Source organism: Sinocyclocheilus rhinocerous, unplaced genomic scaffold (assembly GCF_001515625.1).
Source record: "Sinocyclocheilus rhinocerous isolate Xijiao unplaced genomic scaffold, SAMN03320098_v1.1 scaffold603, whole genome shotgun sequence".
Classification (NCBI taxonomy): Eukaryota; Metazoa; Chordata; class Actinopteri; order Cypriniformes; family Cyprinidae; genus Sinocyclocheilus; species Sinocyclocheilus rhinocerous.
In genome coordinates this window covers 3,165,752-3,187,478 of record NW_015656630.1, presented here as the reverse complement: position 1 = coordinate 3,187,478, position 21,727 = coordinate 3,165,752, and the positions used below count along the sequence as shown (strand labels likewise).

Genomic DNA, 21,727 nt, shown 5'->3' with positions numbered 1-21,727 from the left:
CCCCCCCCCCCCCCTTTAAAAGGGGTTTACCCGTTTATTTAATATGAATATGAAGATAATTTAATTTTTATTTTCGTCCAATTTCTGTAAGGTCAACCAGTTTCAGCACCAGAAGCCTGGACAGCGCCAGAACTGTCTTTTGTGGTTTATCTTTGATTGCGTGACAATTTTCAGATCCTTCCCAATATAAATATAGCTACATATTTATGTACACTATTATTTTACAATAATACGCCTTGTCAAACACGAGATTTCACTTAGTTGATCACTGTCGTTTTTTTCATTAAATGTTTGAGTGTTGCAATTAACAGAAAAATACTCACAGTGTCGCTATTCACTAAGTGTGCTGAGTGATGTGTCTCTCCTCCCATTTGTAATGCAATATGAGCTCTGTCTGTTAAACGCCGCACAAAATGGAGTAACAGTCCGTCCACACAGATAGAATTATTACAAATTCTAAGATTAGTTTACTGTTGAGAAGGTGCAACATTAACTCTTCAAAAATGGAATACAGATTATTTTCAGGTCCTTTATTTGCGTTTTTCGTGGTTTTTCTTCTGTTTCCTCTAAATACAGTCTGTGCTGATTTGAGCTACAATTTTCCAGAAGAAACGAAGCGCCAGTATGTGATTGGAAATATAGCCAACGGTCTGAGGATTGATGTGAAACAATTGTCTGCTCGTAAAGCTCGGATTGACACGGAGGACAGCAAACGGTACTGTGAAATTAATCTGAATACTGGTGATTTAATCGTGACAGAGACAATAGACCGAGAGGAGCTTTGTGGATCTCGAATGTCCTGCATTCTCAGTTATGAGCTCGTCCTGGAAAACCCTCTTGAAGTGCACCGAATAATTCTGCAAATTCAGGATATAAATGACAACGCACCACGATTTCCGAATGAATGTATTAACTTTGAAATCGGAGAATCAGCAGTTAAAGGCCAGCGATTTCGTTTGGATGAGGCGCATGACAAGGATATAGGGCAACATGATGTTAATGGCTATTCAGTGGAGAAAAATAAACAGTTTGTTTTGGATATTCAAGATAGTGCAGATGGAGGAAAATACGCTGAACTCGTGTTGGAAAAGGAGTTGGATCGTGAGCAGCAGAAGGAGATAGATATGATACTCACAGCCACTGATGGTGGTTCACCGCAGAGGTCTGGCACTGCTGTCATACACATCACTGTTCTCGACGCTAATGATAATGTCCCAGTGTTTAGTGAGTCTGTCTATAAAGTCACTCTGGCTGAAAATACACCTTCAGGAACAGAAATAATCAGAGTGAGCGCCACTGATGCTGATGAAGGTCCAAACGGGGAAGTGACGTATGAATTCAGCAGAATTTCAGATAAAGCTGTAAAATTGTTTTCTATTGATAAAACAACAGGACAAATTATGGTGGTTGGAGAAATTGATTATGAAAATGAAAAAAACTACGAAATGATAATTCAGTCCAAAGATGCATCTGGACTGGCATCAACTGCTAAAATTATAATAGATATAACTGATGTTAATGATAATTCACCTAGAATCATCCTTAAATCTTTGAACAATCCAGTACCTGAAAACTCTGAGCCAGGCACTGAGGTGGGAATCATTAATGTTCAAGACAAAGATTCAGGAGAAAACCGGCAGATTCGTTGCTCTGTTCAGCAAAATGTTCCGTTCAAACTGAACCCATCTGTTAAAAACGATTTCTCTCTAGTGACTACAAAAGCTCTAGACCGAGAGAAAGAATCTGATTATAACATTACCATCACTGCCACAGATGGGGGATCTCCACCATTATCCACCTCCTTGACAATTCAATTATTTATCTCAGATGTGAATGACAATCCTCCTCTATTTGCGCAGCAGTCCTACAGTGTACAAGGTGATCGCTGTAGATGCTGACTCTGGACAGAATGCATGGCTGTCCTATCAGATTGTCAAATCTACTGATCCTGGACTTTTCTCCATTGGTCTCCATAGTGGAGAGATCAAAACACAACGATACATTTCTGAATCTGACAATATGAAGCAGAACCTCGTTATTTCAGTGAAAGACAATGGACAGCCATCTCTGTCTACAACCTGTGCTGTAAATGTACTAATTTCTGACAACCTTTCTGAAGTTCCTGAACTAAAAGATATGACTTATGAGGACAGCAACTCTAAATTAACGTCCTACTTGATCATTGCATTAGTTTCTGTGTCCACCTTCTTCCTGACGTTCATCATACTGATCGTGGCAGTGAAGTTTTGTCACAGGAGAAAGCCCAGACTGTTGTTTGATGGAGCAGTTGCTGTTCCCAGCGCCTATATCCCTCCCAACTATGCAGAGGTGGATGGAGCAGGAACTCTCCGCAGCTCTTACAATTATGATACTTATCTAACCACAGGCTCCCCGCACCAGTGATTTTAAGTTTATCATGTCTTACAATGAAAACACAATTCCTTTTTCTCAGACTTTGTGTTGTGATGAAAAAACAACAAACACATGTAGTGACACCAGTGGTGAAGGACTCAGCTACCCCACTCTGGTAAATTAATTCATTTGATTAGTGTTGGCTTCACTTTGTGTGTTTTTTTTTGTGATTCTGTGCTGATTCTTATATTTTGAAAAAAGAAAAAGAAAAAAAAAAAGACGTAGACATTTCTGCATATTAATTAATCTGTGAAAGACTTACTGCTATGATTCTTGTAAAAAGAATCATTAAAATAATTGCAGCACAAATAATATTAACATAAGGTAAAAAAAATGGAATTGTAATTGTCATTTCATTTCTGTTTCCATTTAATTTCCCACTCTCCATTATTTTATTTTATTTTATTTTATTCCCACCACCACCTTTTAATTGTCAGAAAGTATCTCCAAAAACCTTGTAATTTTTTCAAATAATTGTTTTAAGTATTTGTTCCATGTTATTTCGTAGCATTCAATGTGTTATTTTACTGTGGCTTTTTGATATTTATAACTTATCTTCTAAAAACTAAGCTTTCAAAAAATTTTGAATTTTAGTTGACAATTTTTGTTGTCTTGTCATAGTACTTTGAAAAAATGACAAATTGACACAGAAAAATAAATACATAAATACATACATAAAAACATTTTAAACTAAAAAAAAAAAACACCTTAAGAAAATAATCTTGAAAAAAAAAACATTTCTCACATTTAACTGCCTTTAATTCCAGAAAAGTTATCAAACATGAGGAAACATGGTTACACATGATTTGCCAATGCAAGGATGAAGCTGCCATTTTCCTGTCTCTCTGTAGCAATGTCTTAGGTTTCTTATATTATGGACATCACTGTCACTGTGACTTTAATTGCTAGTATGTTAAGGACTGTTCCACAGGTGCATGTGCAATCAATAATTGTTTATGGCTTATTGAATAATATATTCTCCCGATGTAAACTGGTTGCACCACAAGACATTGTTGGTCACATCACATGACTTTGAGGACAAAATTGTAAAAAAAAAAAATTGTCAAAACTGCCTCACTGCTTATATTTTCTATTACAAAAATGAATTAATTATTGAATAATATATATATATATATATATTTTTTTTTTTTTTTTACTTTACCATAATATCATGCTTTGTGGTGTCTTTTTTAAAACCTTAAAGATTTCATGTAAACAGTCCTAACTTGTTTGTTCTCATTTTTGTGTTTCATGTTCTCCTCTGTGAACTGGACATCTAAAGGTAAGAAAAAAAATCATATTGCTCTAAATTAACTGGGATGCATGATTGTGATGTACATTAATATCTAAATCATTAACTTTCTAATAGAGACTCAAAAGACTTTAAATCTGTATGGGCAACTGACCATAAGCACATTCACTTGTACAACCAGGCACAAAGCACAACTTCTTGATGTTATTCAAACAAGAATTTAAAGAGACATGTTTGATAATATGGCTACTCTAACATGTTAAAACGGTAAAGATGTTGGCTGGTTTATTCGTTGATGATGCTAGCTGATGAAAACAACAACATAAATACAATTATCAGTTTATTTGATCAAATTTGATCTGAACAAAATCAACAATTATTTATTTAGCAAATGATTTCATCCAAATAATCTTAAATGGAATAAAATGAAGATATTCCTCCTAATGAGACAATAACATTAAAAAATAAATATACAAATAATTACTAGGCTAGAGTGGGGAGGGAAAAATAAATGAGTAAGTTTATTAAATAGAAATAAGTTTACATGTCAAGTGCTCAAGGTGAGTTTTTTAACTTTTCTTGAGAATAGTTCTTGAAGCGCTACTTTTTCTGTCGTTGGAGCTTTTTTGTGAGAGCGTGAGAATCGAACATTGTTTCTGGATTAAATTCGTCGGGTGCTGTTCATTCCGATGGTGCTGAAATTAATATTATTATTATTATTTTTTTTTGTCATGTTGCCTGCTACTAATTAATCAGCTTGTGGTTAACATGTATATCAACATAACGGAGTTCTATATGTTTACTGAAAATACTATTAGTGGAACTGAACTGATATTGCACTTTAGCTTGCAACAGTAGCATTAAGGCTGTTGGTCTTGTATTTGCGACTTTGAAGCTCTGAGCGCCGCTGTTGTCTAACATCTGAGTAGAGCATAGCCCATCCCTTATTGACGCGTTTGTAGGTTGGACATGTGCAGTGTTCTTTCGATGAAAATAACATAAATAGCCTGCGTTATTTTGAATTTAGGATTATAATGTTCATTCATACTTGTTCAAACTTCGTTTGACGACGCAGCTTATCAAGATGGTTTTTTTAAGGTTATCGAGCAATTCACACAGTCCATGGATGGTTTCCGCACAGTCAAAATGGCAGGTTGTGCTTTTCATTCTCTGCTTTTACGGAGTGGACGTCATATATTGCAATGCGAGATATTCCATCCCGGAGGAAATGCCAGAGGGATCATTCGTTGGAAACATCGCCAAGGATCTGGGGATAGAGATAAGTAGACTCATATCTGGAAAAGCTCGCGTCGTTACAAAGGGCGGACGACAGTATGTCGATCTGAGCAGAGACAAAGGGACTCTAGTAGTTAAAGAAAGGATAGATCGCGAGGAGCTCTGTAAGCAGATGACGCCTTGCAGCTTCAGCTTTGATCTTATCGTTGAAAACCCTATCCAGCTCCATCGAGTAACAGTTGAGGTGCAAGATATAAACGATAATGCTCCGTTATTTCCGAAAGAAAATGTTAATTTGAAAATAGCTGAAAATGCGATTTTAGGAGCTCGCTTCCCTTTAGACAGCGCTATAGATACAGATGTAGGTCTAAACGGTATACAGAGCTATAAACTACATCCAGCTGATAGTTTTAAACTGGAGGTTCATAGTCAGACCGATGGCAACAAATACATTGAGATGGTTTTAAAACGAGAACTAGACCGAGAGGAGCGCGATGAGATTCAATTGATTCTTGTGGCAAATGATGGTGGATCACCTCAGAAATCAGGCACTGTAAAAATTCACGTTACTGTTCTGGATGCCAATGATAATGCCCCAGTGTGTAAACAGTCAGTATTTAAAACTGAAGTTAGAGAAAATTCACCTGCTGGTACTGTCATAGGTACCATTAGTGCTGCTGATGCTGACGAAGGTGTAAATGGCCATGTTTCCTATTCCTTCGCTGTTGCAAGCAAAGAAGCAAGTGAGCTTTTTGGGATAAACACAAATACAGGTGAGATTAGACTTCTCAATAAATTAGATTATGAATCTCAAACTAGATATCAATTAAATATTAATGCGAGGGATAAAGGAGGCCTATCTGATACTTGTAAAATTGTAATAGATGTAATTGATGAGAATGACAACTCTCCAACCATACAGCTGATGTCGTTCTCAAACACTCTTCCTGAAAATTCCCCAGTGGGAACAACTCTAGCCGTCATTAACGTAGAGGACGCAGATTCTGGTAAAAATGGTCTTGTTCAGTGCTCAATAAATCAAAACATACCTTTTAAAATGGAGTCATCTCTTGTGGAATATTATAGTTTGGTTACTGATGATTTGATTGATCGAGAAAGTCTTGCTGAATATAATATAACAATCTTGGTATCAGACGAAGGAAGTCCTGCACGCCACGCAAACAAAACACTTAATGTAAAAATATCTGATGTCAATGACAATCCGCCAATCTTCGAGTTCGAGGAATATAAAACATTCGTTAGTGAAAATAATTATCCTGACTGACTCGAGGAAGAGTGGCTGTAAGTTTTCTACTCTCGGTGGTCAGAATGTTTTAGTGGTGGACCCGAGTTTCACTGAGACGATGCAGCGAGCAATGAAGGAAAAGAACATGCTTGAAAATTCTGAGCTACAAGAAATGGTAAGATCCCAACATGAATGCATGAATGGATTAATGCATAGACGCATTAAAATGAATATTAATATTAATAATTGCCTCGACGTCTTTATGGCCATTACACCATAAATCTTCGCTTGTTCAACCTATTGATGTTATTCAAACTTGAAGTAAAGAAGACGTGTTCGATAATGTCGTTTTTAAAATTATAAATATATGATTAACCATGGTAAAACGCACAGAACTGACTGGCTGATTTAGTTGTTGCGATATTATTGTTAATTGGACACTACTGATTAAAATAAATAAATAAATAAATAAATATGTTGTAACTGAGAGATTTGATTTGAAAGAAATCGTGATATGTTTTGGAAAATAAATAAGTTTGTCTTTGATAAATCAATGTATTTTGCAAAACTATATGTTTTCTTTATTTTCAACCTGCTGTTAAGATTTATTTTTAAAGATAGTCTGAGAATCGAGCATTCTATTCATTTTTTAATTCTTCGGGTGCTGTTCATGGTGCTGAAATGGTTCACGGTTTCCTCTTTTTGTCTCTTACTGATTTAAACAGCCTGTCTCACATAAGGCAGTTTCTTCTTCTTCTTCTTCTTCTTCTTCTTCTTCTTCTTCTTCTTCTTCTTCTTCTTCTTCTTCTTCTTCTTCTTCTTCTTCTTCTTCTTCTTCTTCTTCTTCTTCTTCTTCTTCTTCTTCTTCTTCTTCTTCTTCTTCTTCTTCTTATTATTATTATTATTATTGTGGTATTGATGTCATAATTTTGGCTTGTAACAGTAGCATTGAGGCTGTTGGTCTTGTATTTGCGTCTTTATAGCTCTGAGTGCCGCTGTTGATTAACATCTGAGTAGAGCACTTCTTTGCTCAGTAGTCTGTATTGCCAGTCACTTACTGACGTGTTTGTAGGTTGGGCAAATGCAGCGTTTTTTCCGATGGAAAGAACATGAATGCTTTATGGCGGATTTAGGATTTTAATGGCTTTTCTTGTTCCACTCTTCGTTTGACGACACAGCTTCTCAGGATGGTTTTCTTAAGGTTATCGAGCAATTTACACAATCCATGGATGGTTTCCGCACAGTCAAAATGGCAGGTTGTGCTTTTCATTCTCTGCTTTTACGGAGTGGACGTCATATATTGCAATGCGAGATATTCCATCCCGGAGGAAATGCCAGAGGGATCATTCGTTGGAAACATCGCCAAGGATCTGGGGATAGAGATAAGTAGACTCATATCTGGAAAAGCTCGCGTCGTTACAAAGGGCGGACGACAGTATGTCGATCTGAGCAGAGACAAAGGGACTCTAGTAGTTAAAGAAAGGATAGATCGCGAGGAGCTCTGTAAGCAGATGACGCCTTGCAGCTTCAGCTTTGATCTTATCGTTGAAAACCCTATCCAGCTCCATCGAGTCACAGTCGAGGTGCAAGATATAAACGATAATGCACCGTTATTTCAGAAAGAAAATATTAATTTGAAAATAGCTGAAAACGCGGTTTTAGGAGCGCGCTTTCCTTTAGACAGCGCTATAGATACAGATGTAGATCTAAACGGTATACAGAGCTATAAACTACATCCAGCTGATAGTTTTAAACTGGAGGTTCATAGTCAGACCGATGGCAACAAATACATTGAGATGGTTTTAAAACGAGAACTAGACCGAGAGGAGCGCGATGAGATTCAATTGATTCTTGTGGCAAATGATGGTGGATCACCTCAGAAATCAGGCACTGTAAAAATTCACGTTACTGTTCTGGATGCCAATGATAATGCCCCAGTGTGTAAACAGTCAGTATTTAAAACTGAAGTTAGAGAAAATTCACCTGCTGGTACTGTCATAGGTACCATTAGTGCTGCTGATGCTGACGAAGGTGTAAATGGCCATGTTTCCTATTCCTTCGCTGTTGCAAGCAAAGAAGCAAGTGAGCTTTTTGGGATAAACACAGATACAGGTGAGATTAGACTTCTTAATAATTTAGATTATGAATCTCAGAATAGATATCAATTAAATATAAATGCGAGGGACAAAGGAGGCTTCTCAGATACTTGTAAAATTGTTATAGATGTAATTGATGAGAATGACAACTCTCCAACCATACAGCTGATGTCGTTCTCAAACACTCTTCCTGAAAATTCCCCAGTGGGAACAACTCTAGCCGTCATTAACGTAGAGGACGCAGATTCTGGTAAAAATGGTCTTGTTCAGTGCTCAATAAATCAAAACATACCTTTTAAAATTGAGTCATCTCTCGCGGAATATTATAGTTTAGTTACTGATGATATTCTTGATCGAGAAAGCCTAGCTGAATATAATATAACCATCTTGGTATCAGACGAAGGAAGTCCTGCGCGCCACGCAAACAAAACACTTAATGTAAAAATATCTGATGTCAATGACAATCCGCCAATCTTCGAGTTCGAGGAATATAAAACATTCGTTAGTGAAAATAATTATCCTGGTCTCACTATACTGACTGTTAAAGCAAATGATGCTGACTGGGGTCCCAATGCGCAATTGTCCTACTTCCTGAAGGACGAAGACATGCGTGGTGCACCATTAAGTTCTCTAGTATCTGTAGATTCACATACTGGCACTATTCATGCAGTTAAATCATTTGATTTTGAACAGTTAAAATCGTTTGCTTTTAACGTGACAGCTCGAGATGGAGGATCCCCGCCCTTGAGCTCTGAAGTGACAATAACTATCAATATTCAAGATGAGAATGACAACGCTCCTCAGGTTCTGTATCCAGTACAGACTGGTGCTTCTGTGGTGGCTGAGATTGTGCCTCGTGCTGCAGATGTTGGATATCTGGTCACTAAAGTGGTGGCTGTTGATGTGGACTCTGGACAGAATGCCTGGCTCTCCTATAAACTACAGAAAGCTACAGACAGAGCGCTGTTTGAAGTGGGTTTACAGAATGGAGAAATAAGAACTGTGCGACAAGTGACTGATAAAGATGCGGTCAAACAAAAACTGACGGTTGTTGTGGAGGATAACGGACAGCCCTCTCGCTCAGCTGTGGTCTCCATTAACGTGGCTGTGGCTGACAGCTTTCCTGAAGTGCTGTCAGAGTTCACAGACTTTACACAAGAAAAACACGAGAATCTGACCTTTTATTTAGTTCTCGCACTGGCTGCTGTTTCTTTCCTATTTATTATTTGTGTTGTTGTAATAATATCAGTAAAAATCTACAGATGGAGACAATCTCGCTTCTTATATCAGTCCAATCTTCCTGTTATTCCGTACTATCCACCACATTACGCAGACACAGGAGTCACTGGAACTCTGCCGCACGGGTATAATTATGAAGTGTGCATGACTGACTCGAGGAAGAGTGACTGTAAGTTTTCTACTCTCGGTGGTCAGAATGTTTTAGTGGTGGACCCGAGTTTCACTGAGACGATGCAGCGGGCAATGAAGAAAAAAAACTTAGAAGATGCCGAGATGCCTGAAATGGTAAGATCACTTGTTCATAAAAAGTCCATATAATATTAAAATTACGTATACTGAATTGTGGTTTGTAATATTGGTCTGCTAAGCTATGTTAAACATATAGAACGCTACAATTAGGTTCAGTTCTTAAACAAGAGTTGTTCAATGCATTCGCGACCATGACAAAACGTTTTTTTTCCCCCTGCAGTTATTAATATGGGTACATTTATATACAGCGGTGGCCAAAATTATTAGAACACTAGTATTTTCACCAGCTAAAAAAATGGTTTTAAGTCAGTTATTTCCATATTTTGCTGTAGTGTGTCAGTAGGAAATGTCAGCTTACATTTCAAAACATTCATTTAGCCATTAATTGCAATAAACCAGTGATATTTTTGTTTGCACAAAGAGTCTGACAACAGCCAGTGCTCCACACAGAGATCTGATCTGATCATCATCCAGTCTGTCTGGAATGACATGAAGAAACAGAACAAACTGAGACAGACTAAATCCAGAAGAACTGTGGCGACGTCTCCAAGATGCTTCAAGAATCCTACCTGCAAAGCTACAGTACTGTTGAAAGTTTTAGGCCTTGTGTAAAAATGCTGTAAAATTAGGATGCTGTCAAAAAATGTCATAAATAGATTTTCTTTATCAATTAACTTATATTAACTAAATTAAATCAACATTTGGTGTGATCATCCTTTGCGTTTAAAGCAGCTTTTGCCCTCGGTGCTAGTTTTTCAAGTTTTTCAGGTAGCTTTGCAGGTAGGTTTCTTGAAGCATCTTGGAGACGTCGCCACAGTTCTTCTGGATTTAGTCTGTCTCAGTTTGTTCTGTTTCTTCATGGTCAGACTCTTTGTGCAAACAAAAATATCACTGGTTTATTGCAATTAATGGCAAAATGAATGTTTTGAAATGTAAGCTGACATTTCCTACTGACACACTACAGCAAAATATGGAAATAACTGACTTAAAACCATTTCTTAGCTGGTGAAAATACTAGTGTTCTAATAATTTTGGCCACCACTGTATAAAGTACTACTTTTAACAATTCAGTTTGTACATATTAACATTAGCAGCACTTTTAACATTTCAATAAAAAAAAAACTGTATAATAATTACATTACTCTAGATTAATTCAATCTGTAAAATTATTCTTTATTAATAGTTCATGCCTAATGCAACAACTAATGTTAATGGACAGAACCTTGTCGTAAACTTAAAGTCTTTAAGCAGCTTTAAGGGCTATAAGGTTTTCTCTGTAAAGGCAAATATGTAATCTGTAATATTATCATGAAATCATTTTTTCAATAGTAGGGAATTATAGCACTTCTGATTTCTGCTACTTCTCAGTGTACAGTAAGATTAACATTTACGTTAATAATTGATGGTTAATGAGTATTTGTCTTAGTATATACTGTATAGTGTTTTAGGGATAATTTATCCTTTAATCAAGATCAAATAATGGAAAGCACCGCAGTTCTAGTTCTGGGACTAGCTTTTCATAGCTTTAATTATTGTTGTTTCTCGTTCTCAGCTCTAAGGGCCGCTGTTGATTTGTAGAAACGCATGTATGTGATCGCCTGTGGTTGGTGGAGCTGTGCTGATGCTGGTAGGAGAGATTGTGGAGGAGACTAAAGAGAGTCGATGAAGGGAGACAGTCACTGGCTAATAGCAAACAAACTAGATGTATCTGTGGATATTTTGAATGCGGAACATCATCTACAGTTTGTAATTTGAATACTTCACGTATAAAAATGTTTGTGATTAGAGCATGTAGAAGGATTCATTGTTACAAATCGCGAGGACTGCCACTGGATCGCGTTTTCTTATGGAGGGTCTTGTTCATCATGGCTGCTTGTTCGATCTCAAACATAAACGCACAGATTCGTTACTCCGTTCCAGAGGAAATGAAGAAAGGGTCGCTAATCGGAAATATAGCTCACGATCTTGGTCTGGATGTTCAAAGACTGCGCTCGGGTCGGGCTCGTATCGTGTCTGGCGACAGCACTGAGTACGTAGAGCTGAAATCAGACAAAGGGATTTTGGTTGTAAAAGAAAGAATTGACCGAGAGCAGCTTTGCGCTGAAACCACTCCGTGCAGCTTCACATTTGAAATAATACTTGATAATCCAATGGAACTACATCATGTTACGGTGGAGATACTGGATGTAAACGATCACTCGCCAATATTTGCTAGGGACGAAATTAATCTTGAAATAAGTGAATCGGCCACGCCTGGGGCACGTTTCTTACTGGGAAGCGCAGATGATCCTGATGTAGGTGTGAATGCTCTACAAAATTATATTATGTCAACCAATGATAATTTTATTCTGAAACAACACTCGCGCCCCGATGGAGTTAAATATGCTGAAATGGTGCTTCAGAAGCCTCTAGACAGAGAGCAGCATCCACGACTGTCTCTCATTCTCACGGCGGTCGACGGAGGAAACCCTCAGAGATCTGGTAATATGAAAATAGAGGTGAATGTACTAGATGCAAATGACAACGCACCAGTATTCAACCAATCAGTTTATAAGGCAACAATAGCGGAAAATGCGCCTAAAGGAACTTACATTACAACTGTTAACGCAAGTGATGCAGATAGTGGAATGTATAGTTTGATTTCATATAGTTTTGCTAATTTGAAAGGAAACATAAATGAAGTGTTTGAAATAGATGAAAAATCAGGTGCTATTACTCTAATTGGGGTGCTTGACTTTGAAAAATCAAAAAAATACGAAATTGGCATCGAGGCCAAAGATCAGGGTGGTTTAGGAAACTCTGCTAAAGTCATAGTTGATTTAATTGATGTAAATGACAATGCACCCGTTATTAGTGTTATGTCATTTTCAAGCTCAGTGAGTGAAGACGCACATGCTGGCACCACTATCGCTATTTTCAGTGTCAAAGATCTAGATGCAGGAGAAAATGGCCACGTTGCCTGCACAGTAGATCGAAATACTCCATTTAAACTTCTGTCCTCACTGCGGAATTATTACACTTTAGTCACTGATGCTGCTTTAGATCGTGAACGTGTGGCAGAATATAATATCACTATCACAGCTACAGATTCAGGGTCTCCTGCGCTTTCTAGTCAGAAAACTTTAATTCTGAAAGTATCAGATGTTAATGACAATCCTCCCAGGTTTCAAAAGAGTGTTTACACTACATATGTTACTGAAAACAATCAACCTGGTTTGTCCATATTTACTCTGAGTGCTCAAGATGATGACTGGAACCAGAACGCTCGTATTTCGTATCTTCTAGATGAGACTACAGTGGGTGGATCCCCTGTTTCCTCTTTTATATCAGTAAATGCTGACAGTGGAGTGGTTCACGCACTGCGCGGTTTTGACTACGAGCAAATGAAAAGTGTTCGTGTTTGTGTGAAAGCGCAAGATGGAGGCTCTCCGCCCCTCAGCACTAATGTGACTTTGGACATTATAATCCAAGATGAGAATGACAACGCTCCTCAGGTTCTGTATCCAGTACAGACTGGTGCTTCTGTGGTGGCTGAGATTGTGCCTCGTGCTGCAGATGTTGGATATCTGGTCACTAAAGTGGTGGCTGTTGATGTGGACTCTGGACAGAATGCCTGGCTCTCCTATAAACTACAGAAAGCTACAGACAGAGCGCTGTTTGAAGTGGGTTTACAGAATGGAGAAATAAGAACTGTGCGACAAGTGACTGATAAAGATGCGGTCAAACAAAAACTGACTGTTGTTGTGGAGGATAACGGACAGCCCTCTCGCTCAGCTGTGGTCTCCATTAACGTGGCTGTGGCTGACAGCTTTCCTGAAGTGCTGTCAGAGTTCACAGACTTTACGCATGAAAAACAATTTGACGAGAACTTGACCATTTATTTAGTTCTTGCATTGGCTGCTGTTTCTTTCCTGTTTATCACATGTGTGGTTGTGATAATATCAGTAAAGATCTACAGATGGAGACAATCTCGCTTCTTATATCAGTCCAATCTGCCTGTTATTCCGTACTATCCACCGCATTACTCAGACACAGGAGTCACTGGAACTCTGCCGCACGGGTATAATTATGAAGTGTGCATGACGACTGACTCAAGGAAGAGTGACTGTAAGTTTTCTACACTCGGTGGACAAAATGTTTTAATGGTGGACCCAAGTTTTGCTGAGACGATGCAGCGAGCAATGAAGGAAAATAAATTCTTAGAAGATACCGGCGAGTGTACTGAAATGGTAAGATCACATGTTATTTAAAAATAAAATTAAATATGAAATAAAATAATATAAAGTCTTTGTGATATTAAAATTACATTCAATAAGTTTTACTTTGTAATATCGGAAAACCATTTGCACTACGCAATTAGTATACACTAAGGTTTTGTTCATTAACGCCAGTTAATGCTTTACTCAGCATGAACTAACAATTACATTTTTACAGCATTTATTACATGTTAGTATGAAATTATATTATTGTTCAGTATTAAATCACTTTTGTTCATAATAGTTTATTCATAAAATTAAGAAACAATGGTAGTATATGTGATTCCATTAAACTATTACAATAAACGCTATAAAATGTTAATCGTTTTTAGTTCCTGATGAGTAAAGCATTAACTAATGTTAAGGAATTTAGTCTTAACGTGAAGTGTAACCTTAAAATCGTGATTCGATTTAAAGTCTGTTCTGTCTGTAAAAGGGGTGATCTGTCGCACTGCATTAATTCACTCTTACATAATACCTCACTTTAAACTGATTTAGAATTTATTTTAACTAACAAAGGAATCATGTTTGTTTGCTTATATTTAAGTAGTGCAATGTACAGTTAAATTAAAATTTACGAGAACTGTGGAGTGTTATTTGATATATAGTTGTTCAATATTGTTCATTTTTGTTATTGTTGAGGTCTATTGACTGAATTTAACTCTAGTTCTAAGACATTTCAAAGCTTATGCTAGTGTTGTTTCTCGTTCTCAGCTCTAAGGGCCGCTGTTGATTTGTAGAAACGCATGTATGTGATCGCCTGTGGTTGGTGGAGCTGTGCTGATGCTGGTAGGAGAGATTGTGGAGGAGACTAAAGAGAGTCGATGAAGGGAGACAGTCACTGGCTAATAGCAAACAAACTAGATGTATTTGTGGATATTTTGAATGCGGAACATCATCTACAGTTTGTAATTTGAATACTTCACGTATAAAAATGTTTGTGATTAGAGCATGTAGAAGGATTCATTGTTACAAATCGCGAGGACTGCCACTGGATCGCGTTTTCTTATGGAGGGTCTTGTTCATCATGGCTGCTTGTTCGATCTCAAACATAAACGCACAGATTCGTTACTCCGTGCCAGAGGAAATGAAGAAAGGGTCGCTGATCGGAAATATAGCTCACGATCTTGGTCTGGATGTTCAAAGACTGCGCTCGGGTCGGGCTCGTATCGTGTCTGGCGACAGCACTGAGTACGTAGAGCTGAAATCAGACAAAGGGATTTTGGTTGTAAAAGAAAGAATTTACCGAGAGCAGCTTTGCGCTGAAACCACTCCGTGCAGCTTCACATTTGAAATAATACTTGATAATCCAATGGAACTACATCATGTTACGGTAGAAATATTGGATGTAAACGATCACTCGCCAAGATTTCCTAAAGACGAAATTAACCTTGAAATAAGTGAATCAGCCACATCTGGAGCTATTTTTTACTGGGAGGCGCAGATGATCTTGATGTAGGTCTAAACGCACTACAAAATTATATGATGTCACCTAATGATAATTTTATTCTGAAACAACACTCACGTCCCGGTGGAATCAAATATGCTGAAATGGTGCTTCAGAAGCCTCTAGACAGAGAGCAGCATCCACGACTGTCTCTCATTCTCACGGCGGTAGACGGAGGAAACCCTCAGAGATCTGGTAATATAAAAATAGAGGTGAATGTACTAGATGCAAATGACAACGCACCAGTATTCAACCAATCAGTTTACAGGGCAACAGTAGAAGAGAATTCACCTAAAGGAACTTATATTACAACTGTTAATGCTAGTGATGCAGACAGTGGCACAAATAGTTTGATTTCATACAGTTTTGCTAATTTTAAAGGGAACATAAACGGCATTTTTAAAATCGACGAAAAAAACTGGCGCTATAACACTAAGTGGGGTACTTGATTATGAAAAAGCAAGGAAATACGAAATTGATATCGAAGCAAAAGACCAAGGCGGTTTGGGAAACTCTGCAAAAGTCATAGTCGATTTAATTGATGTAAATGATAATGCACCAGTTATTAGTGTTATGTCATTTTCGAGCCCTGTTTCTGAAGACGCAACTGTTGGAACAACTATTGCCATTGCCAGTGTGAAGGACGTAGATGCAGGAGACAATGGTCACGTTGTCTGTACAGTTGATCGAAATACTCCATTTAAACTTCTGTCCTCACTGCGGAATTATTACACTTTAGTCACTGATGCTGCTTTAGATCGTGAACGTGTGGCAGAATATAATATCACTATCACAGCTGCAGATTCGGGGTCGCCTGCGCTTTCTAGTCAGAAAACTTTAAACCTGAAAGTATCAGATGTTAATGACAATCCACCCAGGTTTCAAAAGAGTGTTTACACTACATATGTTACTGAAAACAATCAACCTGGTTTGTCCATATTTACTCTGAGTGCTCAAGATGATGACTGGAACCAGAACGCTCGTATTTCGTATCTTCTAGATGAGACTACAGTGGGTGGATCCCCTGTTTCCTCTTTTATATCAGTAAATGCTGACAGTGGAGTGGTTCACGCACTGCGCGGTTTTGACTACGAGCAAATGAAAAGTGTTCGTGTTTGTGTGAAAGCGCAAGATGGAGCCAGTCTTCCTGTTATTCCGTACTATCCACCGCATTACGCAGACACAGGAGTCACTGGAACTCTGCCGCACGGGTATAATTATGAAGTGTGCATGACGACTGACTCGAGGAAGAGTGGCTGTAAGTTTTCTACACTCGGTGGACAGAATGTCTTAGTAGTGGACCCGAGTTTCACTGAGACGATGCAGCGCGCAATGAAGGAAAAAAAGCCTCTTAGAAGATGCAGAATCGCCTGAAATGGTAAGACCATCTAAAATAAAATTTTAATATAATATAATATAATATAATATAATAAATTTTATTTTAAATGAAATATTTAGGTTATAGTAAGCTTACAAGACGTTAATTTTAATTGTTTTGTTGAGGTCTGACGGGAAAACAAGACGTCTGAGGGTGAAAAAAAATTATTTTTAGTCTTAAAAACAGAGATTTTTATTTTTATTTTTTGATATATTTGATTCGCATTCTTAGCAATTTGGCAGGATTATTTGGCAAGATCCAGCCTGGATGATTCATGGATTTGGTCTGTTTTTTTTTCTCTTTTTTTTTTCTTTGAGTTGTTATTGTAGTCAATACACAGACTTGCGCTTCAGGGTTGAACTATTTTTGAGCATTTACAAATGTTGTTCATCTTTATCAACTCTATGGGCCGCTGTTGGTTAACAAAAATATAGGCTATATGAACACTTACTCTTGATTCGTCACTGGCTGTGGTTGGTGAAGCTCTGATGATGCAGACAAGACTATTGCGACGGAGACCAAAGTGCGTCGATGAAGAAGAGAGTTACTGACAAACAGCAGATGAACAAAATTACTGTGTGATCATTTTTGCTATTGAACAACATCCGCTGTGTAATCGGAATGCTTAAAATGGAAATAATTATATTAAGTGCAAGGCTTCTTTATCAAAGGCGATTGCAGGCATTGGATCGCGTTTTCTTATGGAGGGTCTTGTTCATCATGGCTGCTTGTTCGATCTCAAACATAAATGCACAGATTCGTTACTCCGTTCCAGAGGAAATAAAGAAAGGGTCGCTGATTGGAAATATAGCTCATGATCTTGGTCTGGATGTTCAAAGACTGCGCTCGGGTCGGGCTCGTATCGTGTCTGGCGACAGCACTGAGTACGTAGAGATGAAATCGGACAAAGGGATTTTGGTTGTAAAGGAGAGAATTGACCGAGAGCAGCTTTGCGCTGAGACCACTCCGTGCAGCTTCACATTTGAAATAATACTTGATAATCCAGTGGAACTACATCATGTCACGGTGGAAATACTGGATGTAAACGATCATTCGCCAACATTTCCTAAAGATGAAATTAATCTTGAAATAAGTGAATCGGCCGCACCTGGAGCTCTTTTTTTACTGGGAAGCGCAGATGATCCTGATGTAGGTGTGAATGCTCTCCAAAATTATATTATGTCAGGTAATGATTATTTTATTTTGAAACAACACTCGAGCCCCGATGGAGTTAAATATGCTGAAATGGTGCTTCAGAAGCCTCTAGACAGAGAGCAGCATCCACGACTATCCCTCATTCTCACGGCGGTAGACGGAGGAAACCCTCAGAGATCTGGTAATATGAAAATAGAGGTGAATGTACTAGATGCAAATGACAACGCACCAGTATTTAACCAGCCTGTTTACAGAACAACAATAGCAGAAAATTCAGCTAAAGGAACTCACATTACAACAGTTAATGCTAGTGATGCAGACAGTGGGACAAACAGTTTGATTGCATTTAGTTTTGCTAATTTTAAAGGGAATATAAACGACATTTTTAAAATTGATGAAAAAACAGGTGTTATTACGTTAAATGGTGTACTTGATTATGAAAAAGCAAAGAAATACGAATTTGGCGTCGAGGCCAAAGATCAGGGTGGTTTAGGAAATTCTGCTAAAGTCATAGTTGATTTAATTGATGTAAATGACAATGCGCCAACAATCAGTGTTATGTCATTTTTTACCCCAGTGAGTGAGGATGCACCTCCTGGCACCACTATCGCTATTTTCAGTGTCAAGGACGTAGATGCAGGAGACAATGGTCACGTTGTCTGTACAGTAGATCGAAATACTCCATTTAAACTTCTGTCCTCACTGCGGAATTATTACACTTTAGTCACTGATGCTGCTTTAGATCGTGAACGTGTGGCAGAATATAATATCACTATCACAGCTGCAGATTCGGGGTCGCCTGCGCTTTCTAGTCAGAAAACTTTAATTCTGAAAGTATCAGATGTTAATGACAATCCGCCCAGGTTTCAAAAGAGTGTTTACACTACATATGTTACTGAAAACAATCAACCTGGTTTGTCCATATTTACTCTGAGTGCTCAAGATGATGACTGGAACCAGAACGCTCGTATTTCGTATCTTCTAGATGAGACTACAGTGGGTGGATCCCCTGTTTCCTCTTTTATATCAGTAAATGCTGACAGTGGAGTGGTTCACGCACTGCGCGGTTTTGACTACGAGCAAATGAAAAGTGTTCGTGTTTGTGTGAAAGCGCAAGATGGAGGCTCTCCGCCCCTCAGCACTAATGTGACTTTGGACATTATAATCCAAGATGAGAATGACAACGCTCCTCAGGTTCTGTATCCAGTACAGACTGGTGCTTCTGTGGTGGCTGAGATTGTGCCTCGTGCTGCAGATGTTGGATATCTGGTCACTAAAGTGGTGGCTGTTGATGTGGACTCTGGACAGAATGCCTGGCTCTCCTATAAACTACAGAAAGCTACAGACAGAGCGCTGTTTGAAGTGGGTTTACAGAATGGAGAAATAAGAACTGTGCGACAAGTGACTGATAAAGATGCGGTCAAACAAAAACTGACTGTTGTTGTAGAGGATAACGGACAGCCCTCTCGCTCAGCTGTGGTCTCCATTAACGTGGCTGTGGCTGACAGCTTTCCTGAAGTGCTGTCAGAGTTCACAGACTTTACGCATGAAAAACAATTTGACGACTACCTGACTTTTTATTTAGTTCTTGCATTGGCTGCTGTTTCTTTCTTATTTATAACATGTGTGGTTGTCATAATATCAGTAAAGATCTACAGATGGAAACAATCTCGCTTCTTATGTCAGTCCAATCTGCCTGTTATTCCGTACTATCCACCGCATTACGCAGACACAGGAGTCACTGGAACTTTGCCGCGCGGGTATAATTATGAAGTGTGCATGACGACTGACTCGAGGAAGAGTGACTGTAAGTTTTCTACACTCGGTGGACAAAATGTTTTAATGGTGGACCCAAGTTTTGCTGAGACGATGCAGCGAGCAATGAAGGAAAATAAATTCTTAGAAGATACCGGCGAGTGTACTGAAATGGTAAGATCACATGTTATTTAAAAATAAAATTAAATATGAAATAAAATAATATAAAGTCTTTGTGATATTAAAATTACATTCAATAAGTTTTGCTTGGAAATTTCTTATATCAGTCCAATCTGCCTGTTATTCCGTACTATCCACCGCATTACGCAGACACAGGAGTCACTGGAACTTTGCCGCACGGGTATAATTATGAAGTGTGCATGACGACTGACTCGAGGAAGAGTGACTGTAAGTTTTCTACACTCGGTGGACAGAATGTTTTAGTCGTGGACCCGAGTTTCACTGAGACGATGCAGCGCGCAATGAAGGAAAAAACCTTTACGGAAGAAAACAGTCTTTCAGAATTGGTAAGACGACACCTTAAATACTTTTCTTAAAAAATTGCTTGTAGTCTCTGTGTTCTGTGATTATGTATTTCGTGGCATACTTTATTATTATTATTATTATTATTATTATTATTTTACTTTTGTGGTAATTTTGTGATACTGCAACAACGTTTCAGAACCACCTACTGGACAGCGCCAAATAGTAATAATTAGTTTTTTTTTTACCTTCTTTGGAGTTCAGTAAAATCAGAGCTTCACTTTCCAATCCTTGCTTTATTTATTTATTTGTTTGTTTGCATTTATTGCGAATTAAAAAGATTTTGATTTTTTTTTTTTTTTTCATCAACGTGGCACCTGGTTAGGATTTATTTTTACAAGGTTTAACGAACTTGTAGATTGACAGATCACTTGTGTCCTGCTCTGATATGTCCGAAACAAACTATTGCAATTCTTAGTTAAGGCTCGCAGGGCCGCTGTTGATCAACACAACACAACGCAGTCCGTCTGTCAGACCTACCCACAAAATCCAGTGATGTCAGAGAGAAGCGTAATAAAGCCTGATGACTCGAAATAATTATTTTGTCGGATGTACTGTAGATGGATATCCTGATCTTATTGTAGATTTCATATTGGGGTCGGGCTTTCGTGTGTAACGTCCTTATTTTGTAATAAAACCGTCTGATCTTAAGGGTCTAAAGAACGGCGGAAAATGGCCAGCTTTGTAATGTGGCATGCTACAGCGCTTTTTATGATCCTGTTTCGATACTCGGTGAGAGGGCATATCAGCTATTCCATTCCAGAAGAAATGCCAAAAGGGTCGATCGTTGGAAATATTTCTCAAGGCTTGGGTTTGGATTTAAAAAGACTGAAGTCAGGGAAGGCGCGCATATTTGCTGGAGACAACACCGAATTCGTCGGATTGAATAAAGAGAGGGGGATACTCCTCACCGAGGAGAAAATAGACCGCGAGGCTCTTTGTGCTAAAACGACTCCATGCGCTTTACACCTTCAGCTGATTTTGGAAAATCCAATGGAATGGTATGATGTCACAGTTGAAATCATCGACATAAATGATAATGCTCCGAGTTTTCCTAAAGGTGAGATTACATTTGAAATAAGCGAGTCTGCTGTAATCGGAGCAAGATTCATGTTGGAAAATGCGATTGATCTGGATGTCGGATCTAATAGTCATCTGAGTTATTCACTGAAACCGACAGATAATTTTGTATTAAGTTTGCAAAGCCAAACGGATGGCGACAGAAACATGGAGATGGTGTTACAAAAGGTTCTAGACCGTGAAAACAAAGAGCAGTTGTCCTTGTTGTTAACAGCAGTAGATGGAGGTGAGCCTCAGCTGACCAGCACTGTACGGATACATGTAACTGTGCTAGATATTAACGACAATCCTCCTGTGTTCAATCAAAGAGTCTACAAAGCTACTCTTCCTGAAAATACACCTAAAGACACTGTCATCACGTCCGTCAGCGCTTCTGATGCTGA

At 38.3% G+C, this 21,727-nt stretch overlaps 4 protein-coding genes across 5 annotated transcripts in view; all 4 read left to right on the top strand.

Moving 5' to 3' along the window:
- The window catches only part of LOC107720705 (protocadherin gamma-A3-like), an 8,744-nt gene extending 6,326 nt beyond the window's left edge, over nucleotides 1–2,418 (top strand). The window contains exon 2 of the mRNA XM_016528509.1: nucleotides 1,879–2,418. Coding sequence (XP_016383995.1) covers nucleotides 1,879–2,403 — 525 coding nt within the window. The 3' untranslated portion in view covers nucleotides 2,404–2,418. The remainder of the gene's footprint in view (nucleotides 1–1,878) is intronic.
- Nucleotides 2,419–4,621: 2,203 nt separating this feature from the next.
- LOC107720560 (protocadherin beta-16-like) lies at nucleotides 4,622–6,185 on the top strand. The gene has a single exon (XM_016528285.1). It carries the CDS (start codon nucleotides 4,749–4,751, stop codon nucleotides 6,183–6,185), a length of 1,437 nt encoding a protein of 478 aa, XP_016383771.1. The 5' UTR covers nucleotides 4,622–4,748.
- A 1,041-nt stretch (nucleotides 6,186–7,226) lies between these two features.
- Nucleotides 7,227–21,727, top strand: part of LOC107720703 (protocadherin beta-16-like) — a 29,744-nt gene continuing 15,243 nt past the window's right edge. Inside the window, exon 1 of the mRNA XM_016528507.1 lies at nucleotides 7,227–9,391. Within this exon, the coding sequence (XP_016383993.1) occupies nucleotides 7,334–9,391 (2,058 nt within the window). The 5' untranslated portion in view covers nucleotides 7,227–7,333. The remainder of the gene's footprint in view (nucleotides 9,392–21,727) is intronic.
- The window catches only part of LOC107720701 (protocadherin gamma-C5-like), a 70,023-nt gene continuing 65,758 nt past the window's right edge, over nucleotides 17,463–21,727 (top strand). The window contains exon 1 of one of the 2 annotated variants that reach the window (XM_016528505.1): nucleotides 17,463–19,895. In XM_016528505.1, the coding sequence (XP_016383991.1) occupies nucleotides 17,532–19,895 (2,364 nt within the window). In that variant the 5' untranslated portion in view covers nucleotides 17,463–17,531. Of the gene's footprint in view, nucleotides 19,896–20,878; nucleotides 21,325–21,727 lie in introns of those variants that run through there. The other variant, XM_016528506.1, reaches the window with a different exon arrangement.

Coding starts and splice junctions, on each gene's coding strand:
- LOC107720560 (XM_016528285.1), top strand. CDS start 4,749: ATGGTTTTTTTAAGGTTATCGAGCAATTCACACAGTCCATGGATGGTT.